Here is an 18,730-nt window from a genome sequence, read left to right as displayed (position 1 = left end):
TTCAGAGGGTGCAGGGTGGGAGGAGGGAGGGAATGGGAAGTGGGGGGGGTTGCATAAAGTCTCTAATGGGAGTCGAAACAAACGGAATTGAAGGGTGAAAGGTGTGTAAAGACACCTAGGTTGAAACCTATCCTTTTGATCCAGCTGAACTTCCTGCTTGAGCATCATTTCTGAACTTTCAGATCCATTCCTCCCCTTACTGGTAGTACTCTTTGGATCGCGGAGAGGAGAGGAATTCACCACACCAGTAAAGGAGGTAACATGTTATCCAACGGCTTTAATTATTAACATTACCCCTCACCACCCTCAGGGATCAGAAGTCAGACAACCATAGAGAGTTTGGACTTGGGCGTCACCATGCTGGCAGATGGGGATTTCTCCAGGAGCCCTTTGCTGAAATCGGCCCTTCTAGAAGCTTGCTCAGAAATCCCAGGTGCGGTGGCATCCTCCCTGAAGGATACAAGCAAAAACATACTGAGGCTAGAAACATCATCCTTCAGGCAACTGTCATTCCCTAACCCAGGAACATTTAAACTTTGCTCTCCTGAGAATCATCTGCACAACTTTGTTTAAAATTAAGAGAGTCCAGGCCCTGTCTCCCCTGACACACACACTTTGCCTAAGGAGGCACAGAAAATGGCCTAAATCTGAGTGTTTAAAACAAGTTTCTAGTGGATTTCTCTAGGCCATCTGAGGGCCACATTTTAAGAGCTGTCCTGAGAGCTGAGGAGATGGCTCAGTGAGTTAGGTGTTTCGTTTTTAAGCAGGAGACCTTAAAGTTCAACCCCAAAATCCTTGTAAAGTAAGTCAGGCACGAACTTGTAATTCCAGAACTGGAAAGATGGAGAGAGGTGGACCCCTGGGGCTCACTTGCCATCAAGCAAAGTTGTCCTCTGACTTCCACATGGGTGACAGAGCACATATGCCCTTCCACAGGTACAACATGAACACACAATGAATAACCTTCCTAAAAAGGCCAGCTTATCTTCTGGCCACATACATGCACACTTACCTGTATGATCACATACACACATACATTTGTGCACATGCAGACATACACACAAAAAGAAATGATCAAGTATGGTGGTGCACACCGTTAATCCTAGTACTTGGGAACAGAAACATGAGGATCTCTGTGAGTTTGAGGTCATCCCTAAATCTACATAAGAGGTGCAGGTCAGCCAAGGCTACCTAGTGAGACCCTGTCTCAGGAAAGAAAAAGAAATGCTACACCAATGCCTGTTGTGACCCCATGCCTTGCAGCTAAAGTGTCAAGTGTATAACAAAGAGAGCTTTGGCCTTTTGTGTTTGCCATTCCCAGAATAACTAATCTCAGGACAAATGCCACTCCCAGCATCCACCATCCATCTCCCTTCAGTACTTCCATATGAGATGTGTGTGTGTCTCACTTGGAAGTATGTGTGTCAACACACATACACATATACATATATACACATACATACTTAAAAGCATTAAGTGAGGTATGTACATATATATGTATATGTCTGTTCTGTATCTATGTATACACATTAAGAACAGAAAGAAACAGGGGTAGTGGCACAGTCTTTAATCCCAGCACTTGAGAAGCAGATGAATCTCTGTAAGTCTGAGGCCAGCCTAGTCTACAGAGTGAGTTCCAAGACAACCAGGGCTACACAGAGAAACTGTGTCTTGAAAACAAACAAACAAATAAAACAAAAAGAACCGAACAGAAAGAAAAAAAATTCATTGTGAAGAGGAGGATCATCAGGGCAGTCCTGCAAACTGAGCTATTCCTATCTTAGCTTATGAACCCATTCCTCCATCCTGTGCCAGAGCTGAGCACCAAATACTTAAATACTTCCAATGACATCAGCCTAAAGGCATCTAGTTTGAGCCCAAGATCTTTCATTGCCCTCGGCACCATCCCAGTTTTCCTGCTCACCGAAGGTCACTACCCCTGTATGTCTCCTTGGGCTCCTTCTTCCTCTCCTTCTGGAACCTGATCAGGCAGAATGCAGCAACTGACAGCAGCAGCACACCCAGGAGCACCCCAATCAGCGTCCCAGCCACTCGGCCTTCAGATGAGTCTAGGGAGACAGGACCTTCTGAGTTGCCAAAGTTTTGGGTCCACTCTCAGAATGTCATGTAGTCTTCCCAAGCCAAACCTTTCCCACAGGGCTCTACACAGTATCCCCTACCAGTCACTGAGAGGTCCAGCTCGCAGGAGGCACTGCCCATCTGGTTGCTGGCCACACAACGGTAGGTGCCAGAGGAGGTCAGAGAGAGATTGGTGAGAATGAGCTGGCCAGACACTTCATCTAGAGAACGAGAAGGAAGTGAGTTACCATGCATTCAGCTCACAGGAGGCCATGCTACCACTACAAAAGCTCAATGCATTCAGTCCTTAAAACAGTCTACCAAGAAAGGTCTAACCCCTTTGATTGGAGGGAATCCTGGCTCAACGGGAGTAATTTGAGAAGACCCAGAGAGGAAGTCCAAAGCCAGTACAGCTTCTGCAACCTTGCCACCCCCATACAGCTGCTTTCTTAGGGGAGGAGAAACTACATGTACAGGAAGGTGAAATGCAAGGTGGGGTGTTTACTGGATGAGCTCAGATTCTGAGTAGTAGCAAAAGTCTTAATAACTAAACATCCATCTTCTAGAATAGCCGTAAGCTGACCCAACTGCTTTTCTGAACTCCGCTGCCTCAGAAGGCAGAGAACTAGGGGAGGAAATTTGCTGGATAAAGGGGTTTACTGGGATGGTAGCTACAGAATGAAACAGGACATCTGGAACCAACGAAAGGAAACTAAGCCTCTCCAGAGAAACCTATCAAATGTTACAGGTGGTCCATGTTACTCTCTCCCTTCCTCTAAGGGGTTTGGAAGCAATTTATGACCCCTTAAGAAATCCCCAATGATTGGACAGATAGGAACTGGAAGACAGTTCCCTGCCCCCTACTCTCCCAGGCTATCAGGATATTTAGAAGTATTTCCCAAGCAGCAGCAGCAGCAGGAAGAAAGACAGGAAGGCATGAATACAAGGAAGGGGGGAAAGAGCCTTAGTCATGAACTGGTGTGGGGTGTGGGGTTTAGAGACCTGATCTTAGGTCTCCAACCCCATCTCCCCAATGCCCTGCACTCTTACCTTGAACCATGCTACCAGGAGGAGGTGTAGGAGAAGATCCAAGCCGGACCCAGTTGTACACGGGCTTGGGCGCTCCCTCAGAGGAGCTGCATCTCAGTGCGACAGAACCTCCCACAGAGGTTTGCCCACTGTGGCTGCATACGGGCTCACTGGGGGCCACTGCAAAATTCACAGAAGAACCTCAGTGATCCTCCCATCCCAGACCTGATGAGGTCAACATTTTCTGTTTGAACATCTTCTCCAAATTGTGGTTCATTCCTTGGGAGTGATTTCCACTCCCGGGGATTCTGAGTTTTAGAAAGGTCTTCCTCATTCTGAGCCCAAGCACATTGTTAATACAATAGGCGCTGATTAATTACAGTTTTGCCACTGGGGCCCATAAATAGAGAAATTACAGTTTCTCCTCCACATGAAGTCCCTTCAGATATTTGAATATACAGGACACACACCGTATCTTAGGTCTTCTCTTTTTTATATAAACATCCCTGTCTGCTCTCAAAACTTCTTGCTCAGCTTTGAACAGGCTCTGACTTAGGGTGAGATGGAAGCTCTGAACACAATATGGTACTCAGTTATAGAGGCTTTGTTCCTCTAATAGCCCCTTTCCTTCTTTGTCACTGACATTGGGTGTGACAGAATCCAAATATGAGGTTTCTGAATGAATGGTGGGAGTGGAGTATGGCTGAGCCCCCCATAGTTGGTTCTCTTTCTCTCTCTTTGTTTTCCTCTCTTTCTATATGTGTTTCTCCTCTCTCTCTTTCTCTCTCTGTCTCCCTCTCCTTCCCTCTTCCTCCTCCCCTCCCCCACACATTGATACTAGGCCCTAAGGGTGGAGTTGGAGTATAACCATCTAGATTAAAAGTCTTGGGAGGGGGTAACATTTTCTGGAGGCTCCCAGTGCAGCTGTGTACTTAGACTTGGACTTCAAATCAGGACGGGGGGGGGGGGTGTTGGGCAGGGTCAGTGCACACTTAGAAGGTAGGAGCCTTACCAAGCACAGTAAGGTTGATTAACCCCAACCCATTGGTGTAGAAATCTGGGGGGTTGTTAACGTTGCAGAGGTAGGTTCCAGTGTCTGAGGGGTGGAGGTCAGTCAGTTTCAGAGTAGCCACTCCTCCTGTGGGGGGGTTGTGGAGAAGGCTGGCCCGATCTGCTTTAGAGCCGGTGGGATACAGGTGGTCATTGGTGAAGTACAGGATCTAAGAAGAAGTCCAAGGAGTTCATGTCCCCTATGTATACTATACTATCAACCACACCACCTCGGGTTCCATGAATTTGTTAACTGAAATGGGTTATGCTTGCTTAGGGGAATTGAACACAAGAGCTGTGGAAAGGAAGGGAGAATGTAGGGCCAAAGTAGCTAAAGCCCCAGGAGGTAAACGCCCTCCCCACCCTTCATCCTGGCCAATCCCAGCAGACACAGCTGCCCTCGACTCACAGGAAGAGATGCAGAGATGGGTTTCCCAGGCTGCACAAAGCTCCACTCCAAGACGAAGTTGTCCCCCACGGACGTGCTGTACCTGCAGCTCAGCTCTGCTGTCTTGCCCTTGGGCATGCTCAGTGGCTCAGTGGGCACGGTCACCTCCACAGCTAGCCCTGGGACTGTGGAACCCAATCCCACCGATCTGGAGGGTCCGTCTCACACTACCGTGATTGTTTAGAAGCTGGGGCTTCCCTTGCCACAGCGCAACACCTCCTTCAATTCAACCCCTTGTCTCCTGAAACTTGAGGTTTCCGGGAAGGAGGAACCCATGACCCAACCCGGTTTTTGTGTGTAAAAGGTCCAAGACTGGGCCAGGTATGAGGATGTATTGACAGAAAAGGAAACAAGAAAAGGCCCTGCGGTAGTAAATCCTTAGATGGTGAGAGAGGCTGAATTCATTAGCCGGCCAGCTTGCCTCCCTGCTCCTCCTTCCCTGCTTTCAATGGCCCCTTCCCAGCCTGGCACAATGGCTCCTGGCCTAATGAACCGAGCTGGCCAGGTAAGCCCCGCCCTGCCCCCAGCTCGCTCTTGCCTAGGTTCAGCCCTCCCAGCCTCTCCTCACCGCTCAGGCACACGAAGCCCAGCAAGGATCCACAGAGGAAAGCCCCCACCAGGGCGCAGGCCATGATCACGGCTGTCTCCTGGTAAGTCTGGAGGACCGAAGAGTCTAGGAAAGCCCAAGGGCTGCGCCTTGTGCTGGGCAGGAGAGAGACTGGCTATCTCAGAGCAAACAAGGGCAGAGGCGGGCATCCCCAAGTAAGGGAAATGCTCCTCCCTCCACCAGGCCCGATTCTGGGATCCTTCTTCCGCCCTAATTTCCCCCTAATTTCTGAAGTTTCCAGGCTCTGGAGAAGGAACGGGGTTTGGGTAGTGCAAAGACAAGGATTTATAATCGGAACTCTGCAAGGAAAGTGTCTTTGGAGGGAGAGAAGGCATTCTGATACCCACTGTCCGAAGATGTCACCTTGGGGGCCATAGACAGCAAGCTTGCATCCCTGGGAGCTAAGGGGGTCCTGGACTCTTCAGAGATTTCCTTCCCACCACCGACAAGGGTAAATAAGAGTCTCTTCAGGGAAGCTACACCCACATCTCCATCTGAGAGCCACTGTAGGACAGAGGAACTGAGGTCTGAAGATCCCCCACTGCACCACATCTTAAGTCTTCCCTCAACTGGCAAAGGGGATAGCTACCCAAAGAGTAGGAAGGTGCGTTTGTTTATGGATGCAGAGGCATGGGAAAGAGAATGCAAGTGAGGCTCCTCTCCTCAGCCCGGGAGACAAAGAGCAAAGCAATGTAGTACCCAGGGCACTAACAACAAGTGCCCTGGTTCTTCATCTTCCTCCCACCTCTCCACGCCCCCCCTACCTCCGGTTGCTCAGGTTATGTTAGGGGCTCCTCAACCTCGGGCTTTTGGCACCTTCTCTTTCCATACGACAGTGAATGACCCTTCTACAAACTCTAAAAAAAACTAAAAGTCACTAAGCCCTGTGGTCGTATAAAGTCTTCGGGACGCACAGCCTGAACAGGTAAGATCTACTGCACAGCCTCCCGCAACTCAGGTTCTGTGAAGCCCTAGTTAGCAAAAGTGATTGGATTACTAGTCCATGAAAATGCCAAGTATCTTTATTGAAATTTGCAAAATAAAAACAAAAACACTGATTTCAAGTTAGTTTGTAAAACACCTTCCCTATCCCCTGCTCCAACAAAACCCAGCCAAGCCAGCAGGACAGGTTATATTAATACAGGGAGCTGGAGTGGGAAGCAAAGGACAGCATTCGACAGGGTGTCTTTACAGACCACAGAGCCAGGGGCCTCACTGACCGGCAGTCTCCTCCAGGGCCCTTGGAGGGTAGCCAGTCTCAGCAACATTCATCTGGCTTCACAGGGAAGAGGTGGAGTCCACCCCCCATCTCAGGCCCATTTCCTTTGTTTCTCATTTGACCCAGACTTTGATCTTACTGACGCCCAGTTTTCCAACAATAAAAGGGAGGTAGGGGCAGAGGACTGGAGGTCTAGAGTATGGTCGTCCCCCCAAGATTCAGTCCTCTGTGTCACGGGAAGGTGAGATGTCAGATTTAGTCAATGGGTGCCTGGACCATCAGACGAGAGACCCAGCCTGACTCTGAGCAGGCACCATTACAGGCACGGCACCCATGCGGCTCAGGGCCGAAGAAGAAACCCCACCTGGGCTCAGGGATACTGTCTGAGGCGGGGGTCCATCTGTCCTGGGCAGTCTTGGTGAGGATAGGGCCTGGCTAGAGAGGCTAGGTGTGGGGGTAAATGTGCCAGGTCTTGGAGGAGCAGTCTTAGGTGGCCGGAGAGCCCGTGCTGAGGAGACGGAGGAAAGTGTTCCGTTCTTGGAGATGGTGTCTGAGCTTTTGGTCCAAGGCAAGGTCCGAGGAGCAATGGCATCTTCCCTGATCATCAAAGAAGCAACACATCAGAAGCCGAAAGGAGAACGGGGAAAGAGTTCCTATATGTCTGTCTTTCTGCCCCTCCACACACATACACCAATTCCCTTTCTCTCTTCCTTTAAGTCTTCTCTCAAGAATGTTGCTATGGTTCTCGTTCACCTTTTCATTAAAAATGGCAGAGGCCTGAATCCCAGGCTCCAGAGAAAAGTCAGAAGAGTTCCCACCTCCTCAAAGATCAGGGACACCTACTTGATATCATTGGCCAGCTCCTCCAGGGTCTTGGTTCGGCGTTGGTACAACAAGACCAGTCCAGCCAGCAGCACCAACCCAACCAGAGTGCCCACAACGGCTCCAACAACCACAGCGGCCTTAGACCCTGAAAAATCCTTAGTGTCAGGGGGAGGGACACTTTTCCATTCCTTGTCCACTCATGCTCCACTACTCAACTATCACTGTTACGTTCGCCCTTTTCTCTGTTAGGATGGGGGTAGAAAATGGCCAGACACTGACCAAACATTGACCTGGCTTTGACGGTGTTCAATGCCCAGTCATGGTTCAGTGAGAAGCCTCAGGAGACAGGCTTCTTCTTTTCCTGCAAAGACACCCACTGACCACATTTCTTCACCACACTTACCCCTCACTGACCTGTCATCACTTCCAGGGTCACGTTGCACTTGGAAAATCCCACTCTGTTTTGGGCCTTGCAGACATAGACTCCAGACATGGAAGTGGAAATGTTGGTGAGCTTTAAGGATCCACGGACGGCATCTACGGACACAATTTAGCTATCAGTCCAAGGGCCAACGTTTCCATTAAGAAAACATATACACTGTGTCCTACTTCTGGAATGCCCTCTTTGAGTCTCTGAAAGTCGCTGCTTATCCATGGCCTTATGACTCGGAAGAATGTGGCAACACTCTGGGCTCTGCGCACAGGCTAACTCAACCCCTGCTCCATTTCTATTTTTTTTTAATCTTTTTTTTTTAAAGTTTATTTATTATGTATACAATATTCTGTCTGTGTGTATGCCTGAAGGCCAGGAGAGGGCGCCAGACCTCTTTAGAGATGGTTGTGAGCCACCATGTGGTTGCTGGGAATTGAACTCAGGACCTTTGGAAGAGCAGGCAATGCTCTTAACCACTGAGCCATCTCTCCAGCCCCCTGCTCCATTTCTATACTCGGTACTTCCGACTGATGTCTTAACAGGAAGTGCCACACAGAAATCCAAAGCATTGTTTTGACATCTGTTTTTGAAAGGCAACAAATGTGAAGGGAGAAAGGGAGCAGAAAAAAATATTTGACTAGGAACTAGAAATGTTGGGATCCCAAACACCCTATGTGAGCCTTGTGGGTCCCCACTTCTTTGTCTGTGAAGTGGGGATAATGCTCCTTACCTGGTGGGGTTAAGAAGATTGTATAGACTAACCATTCTGATCATTTGACTATTGACTGTGCTGAAGTCCAGCCTGAGTTCTTTACCTGTACTAGTTTATCAAACAAAAACTACCTATTCACTGAGCCCTTTCTGAATTATTATATACTTACTAAATGCGCAAATGTGGGGCTAAGGAAATAGTTCAGCAAAGTGCTGGCCAGACAAATCAGTAAAGGTAGATCCCAATAAGAGACCCTGTGTCAAACCCTAGGGCAGATAGCCCCTGAGAGTGACACCAAGTGACAGTGGCCTTCACACGCGTGCTCAAGCATACACACTCAATTTCTATTTGAGGAGAAAAGTCAAACGGGCCTCAGGGGTTTGATTCAGTAGTAAAATTGATCCTTGGAGTGTCAAACACCCTGGGCTCCATCCATACACCAATAAAATAAAAATATATAGGTTCAGTGAAAAGTAGAAAAGGGGAAAAAAGAAAATATTTATACCCAGACCTACACCCAGCAATTAACACTTTGTTTTACTTATGTTATTTCTTCCTCTTCTCCCACTGACATTTTAAAGTAATATTTTGGGGCCAATGAGACGGTTCAGTGGGTAAAAACACTTGCCACACAAGCCTGGCCATCTAAATTCAGTCCCTGAAACCCACCCAAAAGTGAAAAGAGAGAATCAACTCCACAAAGTTGTCCTCTATCGTGTGCCATTGCACACAAACACTCACACACCCATCATTCACACACGCACAATAATAATGATAATTAATAACGTCTTTAAAATATTTAAAATCATAGTTCAAAATATATCTTCAAAAACAATATCCATTAAGCTGGGTGCAGTTATGCCCAGCTTTACCTCAGCACTTTGAAGGCCGAGGCAGGCAGATCTCTGGGAGTTTAAGGTCAGTCTGGTCTACATAGTGAGTTCTAGATGCTGTCTCGAAAGAAACCCTGTTATTTTATACAATCAAAATACCATTGCAAAGCCTCAGCAATTAGTAATGATCTTCTAAAGTTATTGAATACTTATACTTAAAATATTCCAGTTGCTGAGCATAGTAGTGTAATCCCAGCACTCAAGAGGCTAAGGCAGAAGGGTCATTAGTTTGAGGCCAACCTTAGCTACATAGCAAGACTCTGTGAAAAAAACTAAAGAAGCTTGGGGTGTGACTCAGTGTTTGAGTGTCTGCCTTTTATGTACAAGATCATGAGTTCAATTGCCAGCATCTCTCTCTCTCTCTCTCTCTCTCTCTCTCTCTCTCTCTCTCTCTCACACACACACACACACACACACACACACATTCCCCCAAATATTTTTTATACCTGGTGTGTATAAATCTCATTTTATAAATAAGGGAATAGGAGTATAGTCACAAAGTTTATTGAGTGGCAGGACTGGAATTTGAAGCAGCAAGCAGTTTAGCTTCAGACCTCAGTACCACTACATGCGAAAGTTCTTGGAAGCATTGAGCATAGCACCTATACCAAATATGACATCTTTTTCGCCCTCTTTCCACATCTCCTGCCCTTTTCTGCAATGCCTACCTTTGTCACCCCAGTCCGTGAGAGACCTCTCGTCCTTCCCCATCTGTAGTCACTATGTCAGTGACCTCTAGAAATCCCCTTACCTAAAGTTGGTCCAAAGAAGACCTGGGCGGATGGGGCCAGCTTCTCCCACTGATATTGTGCAGTAGGCTTACTCCTTGGGGACTTGCAGTTCAGGGTCACATTGGTCCCCACATAGGGTGCACCCTGGAAACTACAGGATGGAGGAGCTGGAGGAACTAAAGAAGGGAAGATAGGTTACAACCCTTACCTTAAGAACCCCCAGGTTCCCCTCCAGCAATCTCTTGTAATTCCACATTTCATCCCCAGGTTTTATACTCAGTCACTTGAGAGGGAGACCTTTCTGACCTCCCTTGTGCTGGAGTGGGAAGGGACCCAGAGATATGCCCTCCTTACTCACCCAGCACTTTGAGCTCTATGCTTTTGCTTCTGTGATCCATGACTGTGCTTCCACCATCTTGCACATTGATAGAACAGCGGTAGGTTCCAGAGTCTTCCTCCTGGAGGGCCTCCAGCCTCAGGGACACATTCCGCGTGGTGATAGAATGGACAAGGGATACTCGAGGTTTACTGGACACAGCCCCATTGATATAGGACAACACCTAGTGGGGACAGGACATCTGGCTCAGCCTGTGTCCCTCCTCCAAAATGGACTTCCTAACGGCTTCCTCATGTGAACCACCCTCCTTTTACCCATCTTCCCACGCACCCTCTCACGACACATGGCAGTTTTCCTTTCCCATGTACAGACCATCTCTTTCGCTTGTATGGTGGCTTTTTAGGTGAATACCACAATGGGAGAAGAAGGGGCATTCAATGCAAGAGGAAGTGTGTATGAAAGAAATTTAAGATGTGAAAGTTCTACCATTGAAGAACACATCTTTTTAAAAAGGAGAAAAGATTTTTATTTCTTAATTTTAAAAGTTATGGCTGTCCAGGTGGAGGTGATGCATGACTTTCATCCCAGCACTCAGGAGGCAGAGGCAGGCGGATCTCTGAGTTCGAGGGACAGCCTGGTCTACAGGGTGAGTGAGTTCCAAGACAGCCAGGGCTATGTGCTCTAGGGTGAGGGGAGGAAGAATGGTATGGCTGGGAGGGATAGCTCAGTTTCTGAAGTGCCTGTCTTACAGCCATGAAGATCTTTAAAATCAAAGCAAACAACCAAAGAATCCCAGCACAGTGGAGCGCGTATAACCCTGAATCTGGAAAGTCACAAAAAGTGGTCTCTGGGACTAGTCCAATGGGTGCACTCCAATGCTAGTGTGAGACCCTTTCTCAAAAACAAGGTAGATAGTGCCTGAAGGATGATGCCAAGGTTGACGTCTGACTCTTACATGCTTGTGTACATGAGCATGTACACACAAGTACATACATTAGCATGCACGCACATACAAACAGGCACATACACAAATGGGGGACTGAATGAGAAGCTAAGTTGGCAGAGTCCCTGCCCCACCCATGTGTTGTGCAGGAATCTGTAGGTCTATACCAGCCTAATTCCAGCACATGGAAGATAGAGGCCAGAGAATCGGAAGTTTAAGGCCAGAGACTGTGAGTCTCAATCTCAAACAAAACAAAGCAAGACCAGGCGTGGTAGCAAACACCTTTACTACACTTGGGAGGCAGAGGGAGATTGACCTCTGTGACTTCAAGGTGTGGCAGCACGCGCCTTTAATCCCAATGCCTGGAAGGCAGAGACAGGTGGATCTCTGAGAGTTCAAGGACAGCCTGGTCTACAGAGTTATTCCAGGACAAAGATATACAGAAAACCTGTCTCAAAAAGTAAAAATAAACAAAATAGAGTTAAAATAAAGCTGCACAAAGATGGAAAATACACAGAGAATTTTGATACTTTATGCTATTATGCTTTCTTTGAATTGTTTGAATGCTGAGGAAGGAGCAACAGATGCTAAAAGATATTTGTTTATAAATGTCACTGAACTAATCCAACATAGATATTTTGAAAATACCTTGACTTCAGAATTTGGATCTAAGGATATGATACTTTGGAAAAGAGTTTCTTCTTTTGTTTTCACAGACGATGAGACCCTGTGTATTGTTTCCATCCCAATATGGTATGATAGACCACGCCCTCCTGAAAGGTTGCTGTGAACATTTTCAAAAAATTACTTCACTCAATTGACGGCTGAGATGAACCTAGCACACAGGTTATACCCTGAAATATCTGATTAACAGCGCCCCCATTCAGCAGGAAGCAGTTTGGAGAGAAATAACTACATCCATATTCCCAAATATTGTTTATAGATGTTCTTTTACATTTAAAGGGAGAGATGATATAGATGTGAGTAATTTGCATTGATATGAATCTTGGTTTATTGATATAAATTTAAGGTCAATTTTGTTATGTATATGCATTTCTGATCTTGATTAAGGTATTGTGATTGTGTAGTTCACTTAAAAATGTAATGTATATAGGTTGTTAATGGATAATTATCAATAATAGTCAAGCTTGTAGTCATGTTAGTTAGATTTTCTAGATGTACATAGATATATTTTAGATAGGCATTCTTCATATCTTTCAAAGACTACGGAATATGCTATTTAATGTTTTAATAACTTAGGACTTTTCATGACAATGAGACACTCTGCTCCTGGCAGCACCAATCTACTTTAAGAGGAAGATGGGCATCGAAGAGGATCCTTATGGAGTTTGATAGCCATTTGGGCAAGAAACTGTTCTTGCCTGGACTATTTCATAAACTGGACACAGAGAACCCTCAGAGAGAGGACTGCTGAAATTGCCTAAAGGTGAGATGACCTTTTGGGGTTCCTGGTTCATGAAGGAGTCTGCGAGACATTCTGCAGGACACAGCAGATAGTGACTGAACTGACTTTGAAATTTCCTGCTTCATTGAAATGTCTGCTGGAAACTATGGGCCTGTAGACCGAAGATGGATGCCCCAACGGTACAGAGAAACTTTGGGTGACTGTCAAGGCAGCGAGATGTCTCTGTCATTTCTAGAGTTTGAAAGTTGCTTATTTTTTGTTTGCTTAGGTAATATTGTATCTTTCTGGAGTCTTTGATGGAGTTGAAGAATAGTTAGTTATAGTTATAGTTTTCCTTAGTTATGATAAAGATAAAATAAATGTAAATATTGTAATTTTTACTTGATAACTGTTTTGTTATATGTAATTTTGCTATGTTAAAGTTAAAGCCTTCCTTTTTTTGTTTAAACAAAAAAAGGGGAAATGATGGAGGAAGGTCATTGGTTAAAAAATGACCTTCCTGCTTGGGAAGGAAGAAGCAGGAGGATCTCTAGGAGTTCAAGGTTAGCCTGGTCAACTTGGTGAGTTCCAGGATAGCCAGAGCTATGGAGAGACTTTGCATCAAAAACCAACCAAACAAACAAAAAAACATAAAAAAACAAACAAAAGACAAGATAGCAAGATCAAATGACTTCCCTGAATACATTTTCCAAGACCATGCAAGGAATCCCTGCAAGTAGCAAGAATCTGGCACCAACTACTGGATAAAAGAGCCACTGAGTGCCAGTCCTGTGCAGTGGATGAACAGAGATGCCAAATGGTAGAAGGAGGCCATACTGTCTTCCATAGATATAGCTTGGGGGCAAGATGTCTCATTGGATAAAAGCATCTTGGAGGCAAGATGTCTCATTGGATAAAAGCATTTGCCACCGAGCCTGTTGATCTGAGTTCAATCCCTGGAACTCACATAAAGATAGAAGGAAAGAACTGATTCCTGAAGGTTGTTCTCTGACCTCCGTACTAGCACTGTGGCACATACAAACCCGCACATAGACAAACATCATGATGATGATGATGATGATGATGATGATGATGATGATGATGATGATTTGGGGGAAAAGGGGAGGGGATGTGTGGAAGGCAAGTGGATTCAGGAAGAGATATGGCCTGTACTTGACAACATCTCAAGCCCCAAAAATATCAACACACAGCATGTGATAGTTTTAAAATTGGTGATGCAGGCCATGATGCCCCCTGCCTTTAACCTCAGCGTTAGGGAGGCAGAGGCAGGAGGTGTGTGTGAGGCCAGCTGAATCTACTGGGTAAGACCGAGTCTCCAAAAAGAAAACAGTTATGTTTTACTCACCCTGCATCCTTCTAGCGCCCCCCCGCACCCCCTCCCGCACGCACGCATGCATGCCTGCCTCTGTGCTTTAACCAGGTTTTATGTGCTGGATTTCACAATGAGAACCAACACTAATACTGCGAGATCGCTTGCTCTTCCCTATACATTTGACTTCCACCCTCATTCTCCAACATCTCATCCCTACATCCATAGGTTGTCATTGACTAAGATTTTCCCCTCACCTGGTTTAGTTCCTTCCCTTCTTGTTCCAAGAACCATATCAGGAGGGGCTCCTCCCAAGGGTGGGACGAAGACTGCTCCGGCGTCATCGTGTACCAGACCGGGAGCACCACTTCCTCTCCCTCTACTGCCTCCAATTTGTTGAGGCCGGCGGGCACGTGCAGCTCTAGCTGAGCCAGTGAGATGGAAGCTGAAAACAGAGCAAGGAGGTGTGATCTCCCAGGGCTAGCTCCCTGGTCAGCCCAAAGGTCCTGACCAACGTCAGTAGCTTGACGGGGATGGAGGGGGGGCGGGGAGTAATATCCCTCGAGGAGGAACAAAGCCTGGAGGAGTATCCGGAGACCTGTTTCCCAAGGTCCTGGCTCCTCTTCACTCTGAAGTATTGCATCTAGAGTGGGAATGAGACCACATTTCTATGTCTTCTTTCTAATCCAGAGATACAGAATCTTAGCAGAGTCCATGTCGGGGAGGGGCGATTCCAGAAGGGAAGGCAGATCTACTTTTGATCCACACACCATGTTATACACTTGCTCCTCCAATCTCCTTGGTGAAAAGCAAGGGAGAAAGGACGTGCTGGTCTAGGTCATCCAGACTCCAAGGGCAGATGGGGGGGGGGGGCAGGGCGCGGGAGGTTGAGCAGTTACTCATTAACCCTGCGGTTCCTTCTGAACCTCCGATTGTGAGCACGAGTTCTGCGCTTCCCAGCTCCCGTGCCTGTCGGTGACTAGGGGAATCCCAGGCCTCCGCTCAGTTCCATGGAGTCTGCTCCGCTAGAAAAACGCACGACTGAGACCCAGCCAAATCCTCGAGAAGACTTTTGGCTATCAAAGCAAGTGCCGCTGAGTTGCAGGGAATTTCAGAGAGGGATGTGAGGACAATCTTCTCACAAGTACAAAACTCCCCGTGAGTGCATCCTGCGTCCGGGTGAACAGGGGTGTCAGTCAGCTTCAGTTAGGGAAACACTGATGGCACGCCAATGCCAAGAACACTTGCTTTTTGATCTTCGGAGGGGCGAGAGGGTGTGCAGTGTTAAAGCTTTTGGAAAAATAACTTTGAATGAGTACAGAACCGAGCTTGGGGACTCGAACGGCTCTGGTCCCGGGCCCTGCTCTCCCGGGATCAGAACACTCGTCGGCACTCGGAACTAGCTGCCACCTTGGAGAAGCTGAGCGGGCGGCAATAGCTCAGAAGCCGCACACCGACTGTGCTGGCAGAGCCGGGCGGAAGGCTCGGGAGACTCTGAACCCACCGAGCCAGGATGAGCGCCTCCCCCATCGCTTCCCGGCCTCCTCTTAACCCAGGACCCCACCCCTATTCCTTGTCCTTCGTGGCATCCCCCACCCCTTACATTTCCTGGCGAGTCCCTGCGGTAGGAGCAGGAAACTTGCACCCGCCGATAAGGCAGAAGACAATGAAGCCAGGGCCCCTAAACCGGAGGCTCTGCAGGCAAAAACAACCCCGCCTTGAGAAGCTCCACTTCCCCCAGAGACTGCCTGCTGGCGCACCTGAAGACTCCTGGCGGCGATGGCTCTTCCTAGCCTTTTCAGAAACACTCGCTGTAAGGCCAGTTACGAGGGGAAATGGTCTGTGCCCAGATGGACTCGAGCTTGGCTCGCCAAAGTTGCACTATCTGCCTACTCCAGGTTTTTGCATTTGCAGTTTGCAAAGTGGGGGGCGGTAGGGGAGCGGGAGTGAGATGCAGTGATGGACACACTCTTTCAGTGGGAAACTAGGCGTGCACGAGGTCCTGAGATTTCCCAGCCCTCTGCTCTGGCGTCACTTGGAACGGAAGACCCCTAATTGGTCAGACCTTTTGGTAACTGGGTGCCACATGGAGGAAAATGAGGAGTTACTGGGTTCCAGTGATGGACTCTGGATCAGCTCAAGAATAGCATCATTTGGCCCAGTCTGAGACCAGAGTGAGAACAGGCGAAGGGCCTAAGCAGAGCGAATGGGCCCTGCTCCCCAGGGCTACTATTTTTAGTTTCCCTGTTTCTCTGAGAAACTCCCCTTGTGGGCTTCTCACGCTCCAGGGGCAGCTATGAGCCACGAAGGAGCAGTTGGGGCAGGAGGGCCTTGTTGCCTTGTGCCTTCCCTAGGAGCGGCAAGCCCATTTAACCCTCCAGAGGCCAAGAAGGGCAGCCTCCATGACATTATATAGCAACTTAGGCTCTGGGTCTTTGATATGACAAACTAAGCCTCAATGCTGAAAGGGGGGAGGGGCCCACGAGTGACCTGCAGAGGATGTCTGTGATGCCCACGCATCCAGTATAGATTTTTTTTCTCTCCCTTGCTTGGAGACTGACACTGCCCCTTCCAACACAGAAGAGTCAAGTTGAGAAAGAATGTAGAAAAGAAACAGAACCTGAGGTTGAAGATGCAAAAGTAGAACGGAGAAGCTGAAGGAGCAGGAAATTCTCTAAGCTTTGGACGGTTAGGGAGGGTGGAAGTTCATGAGACTCATGGATCTGGGGTCCTTAAGATCCCATGCCCTCAACACCCCTGGTACACAGGCTGAGAGGCTGTGGGCAGGAACAAAGGGATCGCCAGCGATGTAACTAAATTTTACTCCACATTCTTCCAGGTCTTGCTCGCTCTGGCATCCTCTAGCCTGAGAAAGGTGTTAAAGCCCAGGACGCCAAACCCAGATAGCAAAATAGCCCAGGGAATAACTAATAGTGAACTTGGTTCCTACTGGGTCTTTTCTCTCCAGCTAGAGCACTGGGTCACCATCAAATACTGCTAGATGGCCCAGGAAGCTCTCCCAAGCACTTCTGGCTTCAGGAGTTTCCTTCCTCTTGGACACTTTAGCACCCTTTCCCTGTTTTCCTTGTTCCTTCCAATCCATCCGAGAAAAGATAAGGATAATGGTAGACCTGAGAATGTGCTGCGTTACTAGTCTCCGCTTTTGACCTCTTCCCGAATTTCCTGTGTCCAAATGACCTCATGGTCAGGCTTTAGGGGCATCTCCTTTGATTTCCAGGGCAGGAAGCAGGAGGGAAAGAAAGCAATGTGGTGGGGGAAATGCTGTGACGTAAAGTACTGACTTGAAGTACTTGCATCAAGGCAGAGGACCAGACATTCCCCCAGGGATCTTTCATATCAGCTTGAATGGGGGGGGGGGGTGGAATTAAGTCCTTAAGCTCTTTAGTCACCGTTTCATCTGGTGCCTCAGCTTATCCAGCTGAGATGAGTGGGGGTGGTGAGGACACCGGAATAGCTGCCCCAACTCATCCCAGAGGTCTTGTCTGGAGATGCCTCCATCCCCTCCCAACACCGCACCCCACACCAAAGCTGGGAGCTGTTTTGGCCATAGAAGGGAGAAAACGTAGCACCAACCAGGGACACCCTGAAGTGGAGGGTGATGAAGAAAGACAAGAATGTCAAGCAAAAGTCGCCTCACAACCACTCCTAAAGTCCTCCCTAGGATCTAGGATGGGATCTATCTGATCAAAGACCCTCCAGGCCCGAGGTTTGACTCACCGAGGGTACTCAGTCCCAGGAACAAAACCCGCAGCAAGTTGGGCTCGGGGATTCCAGCCGGAATAATCATGGCCCTTCTTGGCCCGGAGTACTCGAACAGTTGGGGCACACACTGTCTACAGGTGCTGTGGTAAGCGGCGGCAACTCGAACGTGCACAGGAACCAGGCTACTGACAAGTGTGGCTCCAACCCAAGTCTGCGGGTGTGCGGATGGAGAGGTGGGGTGGGGACCAACTGGACAGGGGGCGGGGCATTCAAAGGGGTGGAGAGGTCACCGTCCTGCAGGGCGCGGCGCTAGTGACTCGCAGCGGGGGAGGAGAGCTCTGCCCAAGCTCGGATAGCCGGATCCGCTGCCTCTGTCCGTTTACTCTTCGTGCTGGAGTTGGCGGGGTCGTGGTACCCCGTGAACCAGCCCTAGGAGTCACGCACACCTCCCGCGCAGGCGTTGGGCATTGAGGTGACATAGAAGGAATGGGAGACTAAACCAAATCTAGGAGCCACCCTCACCCGACACCAAACGCCCAGCAGCTGTGGCCAAAATGGCCCGCTTCAAGCCCGGGGTGCTGCGTCGCAGAGCGACCTTCTCAGAGGAAGAAGGGGTCCTTGCTGTGTGTGGAGTGCGAGGTCAGATGGGCCAGGCGCAGCTGACGAGGTGGGGATTCGAACTTTCGTCCAGCTCCCTCTCAGCCCGGTTCAGGCTCGAGGCTCCAGGCAAGGAAGTCTAAGATAGCTGACACCATAGGCCTTACTTCTCCTAGGGCTAGAGAGGGGCCGGTTCTCCAGAACTTCCAGAAACTGAGGCCCCAGGGAGTCGCGGCCTTTTGCCTCATTGTGGCAAACAGGGAAGACTGGTACAAGGAAACTGAGCAGGAAACTGAGGAGACTGTCCCCAGCTCCTCATCCTTAATGCGGACTGGGGAGGAGGGACAGCTGCAGGGGGACCGGAAATAA

At 48.4% G+C, this 18,730-nt stretch overlaps 2 protein-coding genes across 2 annotated transcripts; both read right to left on the bottom strand.

The window, feature by feature from the left end:
- Positions 1–58: 58 nt before the first annotated feature.
- Vsig2 (V-set and immunoglobulin domain containing 2) lies at positions 59–5,285 on the bottom strand. Its single transcript, XM_057768050.1, has 7 exons — positions 5,175–5,285; positions 4,568–4,725; positions 4,121–4,328; positions 3,130–3,288; positions 2,181–2,300; positions 1,925–2,069; positions 59–450 (listed from the first exon to the last, which is right to left on the bottom strand). The coding sequence occupies exons 1-7, from the start codon at positions 5,236–5,238 to the stop codon at positions 321–323; spliced, it is 984 nt and encodes a 327-aa protein (XP_057624033.1). The 5' UTR covers positions 5,239–5,285; the 3' UTR covers positions 59–320.
- Positions 5,286–6,213: 928 nt separating this feature from the next.
- Positions 6,214–17,975, bottom strand: Esam (endothelial cell adhesion molecule). Its single transcript, XM_057766203.1, has 7 exons — positions 17,780–17,975; positions 14,299–14,486; positions 10,385–10,586; positions 10,047–10,202; positions 7,672–7,794; positions 7,276–7,402; positions 6,214–7,029 (listed from the first exon to the last, which is right to left on the bottom strand). The coding sequence occupies exons 1-7, from the start codon at positions 17,847–17,849 to the stop codon at positions 6,711–6,713; spliced, it is 1,185 nt and encodes a 394-aa protein (XP_057622186.1). The 5' UTR covers positions 17,850–17,975; the 3' UTR covers positions 6,214–6,710.
- Between the last annotated feature and the right edge of the window lie 755 nt (positions 17,976–18,730).

This window comes from Chionomys nivalis, chromosome 4 (assembly GCF_950005125.1).
Source record: "Chionomys nivalis chromosome 4, mChiNiv1.1, whole genome shotgun sequence".
Taxonomy (NCBI): domain Eukaryota; kingdom Metazoa; phylum Chordata; class Mammalia; order Rodentia; family Cricetidae; genus Chionomys; species Chionomys nivalis.
The sequence above is the reverse complement of the archived record's forward strand: the minus strand, read 5'-3'. Positions and strand labels throughout refer to the sequence as shown.

Coding starts and splice junctions, on each gene's coding strand:
- Vsig2 (XM_057768050.1), bottom strand. CDS start 5,238: ATGGCCTGCGCCCTGGTGGGGGCTTTCCTCTGTGGATCCTTGCTGGGC. Junction 3,289..4,120: donor AATCAACCTTACTGTGCTTG/GTAAGGCTCCTA, acceptor TGAATTTTGCAG/TGGCCCCCAGTGAGCCCGTA. Junction 451..1,924: donor TACAGGGGTAGTGACCTTCG/GTGAGCAGGAAA, acceptor TGTATCCTTCAG/GGAGGATGCCACCGCACCTG.
- Esam (XM_057766203.1), bottom strand. CDS start 17,849: ATGATTATTCCGGCTGGAATCCCCGAGCCCAACTTGCTGCGGGTTTTG. Junction 14,487..17,779: donor CCTGGGACTGAGTACCCTCG/GTGAGTCAAACC, acceptor CTCTGTTTTCAG/CTTCCATCTCACTGGCTCAG. Junction 10,587..14,298: donor AAGGGAAGGAACTAAACCAG/GTGAGGGGAAAA, acceptor TGTCCCCACTAG/GTGTTGTCCTATATCAATGG.